The 6,462-nt window shown below is 50.0% G+C and overlaps 1 protein-coding gene across 1 annotated transcript in view; it reads left to right on the top strand.

Annotated features, from left to right (window-relative positions):
- The first annotated feature begins 466 nt into the window (after nucleotides 1-466).
- Nucleotides 467-6,462, top strand: part of LOC104258436 (VPS10 domain-containing receptor SorCS1-like) — a 304,871-nt gene continuing 298,875 nt past the window's right edge. The window contains exon 1 of the mRNA XM_059820842.1: nucleotides 467-1,105. Within this exon, the coding sequence (XP_059676825.1) occupies nucleotides 467-1,105 (639 nt within the window). The remainder of the gene's footprint in view (nucleotides 1,106-6,462) is intronic.

Here is a 6,462-nt window from a genome sequence, read left to right as displayed (position 1 = left end):
CGAAGTGAGAGGGAGCAGAGAGAGAGCGAGCGGGAGAGGAGCGAGCTGTGCCTTGCACAGAGGCAGCCGGGAGAAATCACCAGCCAGGATTTGCTCCTCTCTCTCTCCCTCTCTCTCTGATTTCAATTCAGCTCCTCCCCCGTGTGGTTGTGGCTTTGCCTTCCATCAAAAGCCTGATCAGCAACGCCAGTCTTGGGGGGGGGGGGGGGGAAGGCAAAAAGAGGGGAAAAAAAAAAAGAGAAAAAGGGAAAAGTGCAAAAGAAGGAAAAGAAGGAGGAAAAATCAGAGGAGGAAAGAAAGCAACCTCCCCTGCCCCTCGGCTGCATCTAATACAGCAGAGTCTGAAACTTTATGGAGTTCTTGCTGTGTTTACCCCGCGGCGGGTAAATCGGCAGCACCCTGCTCTCCCGCTCCTGCTCTCTCGCTCCTGCTCTTTCTCCCTCGCACTCATCAGCAGTCAGCAGCGATGGAAAAAGTTGCTGGCTGGTACCCAGCCTGGCACGTTGCTCTCCTGTACTGGACATGGCTTTTCCTCGTCACTTTTGGCTTTACCGGTGCAGAAATAACTTGCAGATCCTGCCATTCCCAGGTGAAGCCGCAGCAGCAAGAACCGCAGCAGGGATTATTAATGCATTTGAGGACCGACAGCGGAGAAAAGGAGCAGAGGAGGTTCCCTGGGGAGAAGGGAGGTGAGAGAGGGCACGGGGCCGGGACGGAGGCGGAGGATGCCGGGCCACAAGCGACCCTCGCCCCTGCTCCCGCGGGGACGAAATTCAGCGGCTGGCAGGCCCGGCAATTGACGAGGGAGCCTGAGAAAGTGACCGGGCAGAGCCGGCCCCGAGCGGCGGCTCCTGCCGAGCACCATCCTCTCCGGGGCCACCCCCCACCCCCGGCGGGCGGCCGGCCGGGCTCGGGCCGGCGGCGGCGGGGCCGCAGCCCGCGGGATGCCGCGGGGCCGGGCGGCGGCGCGGGGCGGGAGCCGGGGGAGGCCGGCGCCGCCCGCTTCGGGCTGGAGGAGCTGCGGCTGGGCAGCACCACCTTCGCCCTCGCCGGCGACTCGGCGCACAACCAAGCCATGGTGCACTGGTCGGGGCACAACAGCAGCGTGAGTACCGCCGGCGGGCTGCGGGCGGGGGGTTCGCTTTTGTCCTTGGTTTCCTTTTTTTCCTTCTTTTTTTCTTTTTTTTTTTGGGGGGGGGAGGGAGTGCTGGGTTTTTCTTCTTCGAGGGGGCATTTTGCGCCTCCGGGCGCCGGGGGATTGGCTTTGCTTAGCAGTGTGCAGTGGGGCAGAAGTGCTTCAAAAGGGCCATTCTTCTGGAGCAAAAAAAAAACTTTCCGCCGCCCGCCCGCTGAGCACAGCCCCCGCCAGCCCCTCTCCCTCACCCCGGAGGCAGAGAGGAGAAACCGCCGCCCCCGCCCGCGGCGGGGAGGGGAAAGGCCGGTCTGGGGGGATCCGTCCTTGCACCCTGCCTTCCCCCCAGGGTAACCCCCTCCCTGGGAGGCTCAGCTGCAAGCAAGGCCTGGGAAAGCCCTTCTGGTGCTGCTCCTCCTCCTCCCAGCCCTGGGGACCCACGTCAGCCCGAGAGCTCATCCCCAGGCCCTGCTGATGGGGAGATGTTGGAGGGCTTCAGGACTTCGTCTCTGAGGTGTCTCTGTGCAGGGGGTAAAGCTGCTTTTCGCCTCTTGTCATCAAGGTGTTAAAAAGAGACAGTTCTTTTCTCTTCACTGTAACCTGGACCTGTCTCGTGAATAGCGACAGAACAGCTCCGACATGAGCCAAGCAGAACAAAACCAGCCAGAGAAGTAGGTGACTGGTTTCCAGGCTGGAACAATAGTCATGGTATCAAAGTTTACCAAGTTAACTTGAGCCCTGTATCCCTCCAGCTTCTGCTGCAGAGGTAACCTGGAGCCAGAGGGCTGAGGCCTGGGGAAGGCAGAGCGAGTTGCCTGGTGTGCTTTCTGCCGGCCGTTAACTCGGCCCGTGGACTAGCAGAAGTGGGGGGATCTGTCTGTCTGAATGCTCCAACTTCTGTCACTTTGCCTTTCAGAGACAGCAAGCAGAATGCTAATAAGAGAGAAAGGGGTGCTGGCGTGACATGGTTGTTGCCCATACGACTTCCCAGGAGAAAGGGGGACTTGGGCTCTTCTCCTCTAAGGTGTCTGCAGCTGTAACGCCAGAAGGTTTCTGGCTGCTTGGCAGAAATCTTTGGCCTTCCTTTCAGCTTTTAGTACTAGGAGCCTGGTAACATTTTGAAATAATGGTCTAATCGTTATGAATTCCTTTTGGTATAGATTGTATTGAGGTATATCACAGCCACCCGATTTAGAATTACAGCGGATGTCATAAGGACCTCACTGTGGGGTTCAGCCCTAGTTAATTGGGACATGGTCTCATCAGGATATTTTTAATCAATTAATTGAAAGAGGAATAGTTGTCATCTCCATTTTGAAGGACTTTCCCCTTTCTTCACAACTCAGCTAGCCTGTCTCTTACACAGTTGTGCTAACAGAAGCTGCCTTGAAGGAGCTCAGGTCTGTTCATACAAATTGAATTGAGGCTGACACTGTTTAAAGTGACCCATTTGCTCAGAAAAAGCTTCTGATATAAAAAGTCATCCAGCCGGCATCAGTTTTCCTGGTCTATCACTTCAATTATGTTTCATCTGTACATTTATCAAGACACATATTGTTATGTTTGTGTTTTATTATACATATGCTTAGGTATATATATACATGTGTATATGTTTCTGCCCACTGTGGTAGTAGTGACTATTAATGCTAGGGACTGATTACTTTCTGAGTGTCCTGGTGTACAAATGTTTTCTGGGAGCTGTGGGGAAATAATTTGCTGCTGTCCTTCCCAAAGAGCTGCGGGTTGTATTGCCTGCGGGGAGATTATGCTCCCACCTTGCTGCTGGGGTTCTGGTAGTGCTGTGCTATCTTGTGCTGTGATTGCACCCCCTTCACAACACTAAATGAAGCTGGGCCCCAGCAGGACTTGGATGCACGACAGGCTTGTCCGGGCTCAGCTGAAGCAATGGGGTGTGTTCAGCAGGTAGCCCAAAGTGGCACCAACCCAATGCCACTGCGTGTATGTTTTGGGCACTCATCTGTGAAGGAGCTGGGATTGGGAGGGTGTTGGGGTGAAATGCTTCCTTTAGGGTACAACATGTCGTTCTGCCTGCATGGGGGTTGCAGAGGATCCCATGGTGGTGCTTGCGAGGGGTGCTGTCTAACCCCGGTGCCCTGGCTGCACTCCAGCAGCGGTAGCTGCCGGCTTCCTGCCTGTCTTTCCCTGCCGTGGCAGGGGGATGCAACACACCTCTTCGCATTTTCATTCATGTGCTCTGTAAGTGCTGCTGTTAAACAGCCTTTGCCTTTCACTCAGGCACAGGGACACTATGACGATGATCATAGTTTGCAGCATCTGTGTGAACACAGGAAAAATCAAAAACAAAGCTCGAAATATTTGAGATCCCTTTAGATGGAAAAGTTGGAAAATTAAAGCACTGTCACCACCAAGTTTTTCTATTGCAGTGTCCCTGATTCTGCCAGCCTCGGTGTTGTTCTCTGTATCCTTATTTTGGTAGTGGTTTGGATATAATTGCAATGCTTCTGATGGAGGAGAAGGGACCCCTGAAAGGATGCGTGATTTCTGTGAGGGATTGTTCTTGGTGTTTGCAGCTTCTTTCAGGCTTGGCTGTGATTTCGTGTTGAGTGTGTGCACCATATAACTGACAGCATTCTTCTCTGAGGATGAACTTGCGTTATGCTCGGCCCAGGTACAGTAAGAGTAATAAATAGTAGTCCAAGTCATCCAGGTATAACTCCACCGACATAAATTGTCTTACGTCAGGGATTATTTTGGCTCATCAATGACTTTAGGTACTCCCTGGATAGCTCACCCTCCAGCACAATATCCATAGCTGGACATTGGGAGTGTGCCCAACTCACATCTGTAGGGACACGTTCTACATGTACACTAATCCCTCCTGTCTACCTTGGCTTTTTCCCCAGGGAAGTCAGCAGGAGCTCCCCAGAGGAGAGCATAGGTGTATGGAGTCTGGATTGTCAGATGACTGATAATGATGAAACCGGGAGTGTATCCAGTGTTGTATTAAAATACAGGTGGGCCTCAGGCCTTCTCTGACTCCAGTGGAGGTGAGCAAGGCATCAGAAGGCTGTCTGGCATCTCCACAACCTTGAGCTCTTTCAGTCCTCAAAACACAGAAGAGCGTCTGCAGCTAAATTGAGTGCTGGAAATGGTCTTTGGCTTGTACTAAGTCCCAGACTGTCTGGGAATGATCCAGGAAGATGTTAACTGGCCCATGCCAGCACCCTGCCTGGAACAGTTTTGACAGTATAATAAGAGTATGGACTGTTGAGTCTGTGAATGTGTCCTGGTATTGCTTAATTTACCTGCATTGATACCTCCTGAGAGTCTTTCCACTGGCCTCTGTAGGAACTGGAGTTAAAGATCCTGTGAAAGAAAATCTTCCTCAAATCTCTGCTACAAGACACACAAGTGAGATCTGCCTTTTTGCACCACTGAGAAATTTCGTCATTGGTGTGGAAGTTGGCAGGTTTCCTAGCTCGCAGAGACCGCAAACAGGCTTCTTGATGTGGTGTACCCAAACACTGTAAAAGCGGAGTCCCCATAGCTCCCTTAATGCTCTGCTATAGACTAGGAGAAAACAGCTAGAAGGGATTTGTGTGTGGAACTAAAAGAGAGACTTGGTCTTAATGGAGAGAAGTAAATCTCTAGGAGACATCCATTATGAGCTTTTGGGATATGGATGGTTCTCAGAGCTTACAAGAAACCAAGACTACTTCAGTCCTAGACTGTCTTGGAGTGAGATTAGTGCTGCCCTTGTTCCTTTGAAAGTACCCTGGAGAAACAGCAAAAGAATTGGAGGAGGTCAGAAGGTAAGAGAGTCTGAGCAAGAGCCTTGATGCTATAGCTTGTGCTATAATGTGGTGCTGTGAAGGAAAGCAGCGTGAAGCACATTCACTGAAGGCAGTTTACTTTTGCCTTGCTCTGTGTGACAGAGTGTTCTCCTGGGCTGGCTGTTGGTGTAGATCTCAAAGCATTTGGAAAAGAATTTGAGCATGTACCCTGCTGTACACCTGGGGATTGGCTTTTAAATGGCCGCAGTACTTTCAAACAGCTGGTTCAAACTTCTGTGATTTACGTGGCTGGAAAGACAAAGCTGAGCTTCTCCTAGGTCCTCCACAACAGAAGATCCTTAACAGACTGATGGAGACGGAGTCTGGACCAGATGCAAAACAACCATGGCCAGACAGGTTTTATATTCCATCTACAGTAGAAAATCAATACATCTGATGGGTCCAGTGCAGGATGAAGCCTGCAAGGTCATCATTGCTGTTGTCAGGTGAGTACACTAGACAACAGTGGAAGAGTTAGGTCTCTTATGGGAGAGCTTGTAGGCAAGATGAGACTCTACGTTAGGTATTACTTGCAAGATTTTACTTGATGTTATTGCCAGGACAAACTGAGCACAGGTAAGGCAGAATAACAATGCACCTATATATTTCCAATGCACTGTATTTCCTCCTGGGCAAAGTAATTGTGAATAACCTGTTGTTGGATTTTCAGCTGAAGTGTTCAAACCTACTGTATAAATTAGGAACTTCAAGAAAGGTACAGGGCTGCAGCAGGCACTGCATCCTACAGTCATAAACTGATCAAACTGCATCTTGAAAATAGTCGGGTTTCTTTCAACACACTCTCCTATTGCCTTCTTCCTTTCTGGATAGCTGTTCCAAGCTTTATTCTTCTGGTTGTTGGAAACTTCTGTCTGATTTCTGTTCTAACATTGTCATCGGGCAATTTAGATTAATTATTTTTTTTTCATTTGTGCATGTGCCTTTTAATTAAAGTTATTTTCCCTCCCTGGCACTTACGCCTCCTGGAATTATTTTACAGGCAGTGATCATATTCCCTTTCAGCCTCTGGTTTCCTAAATCAAGCAAGCACTGTTCTTTCTGTATCCGCTTGTAAGACGGAATGTGGAAAGTGAACTGTGGATTTCTAGGAGTCAGGTTCCCAAGAGCTCAAATTTGAGTCAGATTTTTGCTTTTGATGAACACAATTCCATGCAGATGATAACGAATTTATTCCCTTTTACAAGCGATACAGTAAAGGCATAACAAAAGTATCTTATATTGCCAGTGGTGTTCTGTTCAGACCAGAATGGGGGATCACAATCAAAATGTCATTTTTCACATCTTCTTACTCTGAGACTTCTTTGCTCAGTCGCTGTGTTCATGCAGCAGGCTGTAGTTGGTACCCTGTGTCCTTCCCTTGCTGGCAGAGCTGTGGCTCCGGTTTAAAACTACCAGGGATGGATGAAGAATCTGCCAACATCATCCCATGAGTGACTGGCATTACTTTGTATGACACTGTGACAGCCCATTGCTCCCTTCCTCCCATGGCAATTG

This window comes from Gavia stellata, chromosome 9, assembly GCF_030936135.1.
Source record: "Gavia stellata isolate bGavSte3 chromosome 9, bGavSte3.hap2, whole genome shotgun sequence".
NCBI classification, from domain to species: Eukaryota; Metazoa; Chordata; class Aves; order Gaviiformes; family Gaviidae; genus Gavia; species Gavia stellata.
The sequence above is the reverse complement of the archived record's forward strand: the minus strand, read 5'-3'. Positions and strand labels throughout refer to the sequence as shown.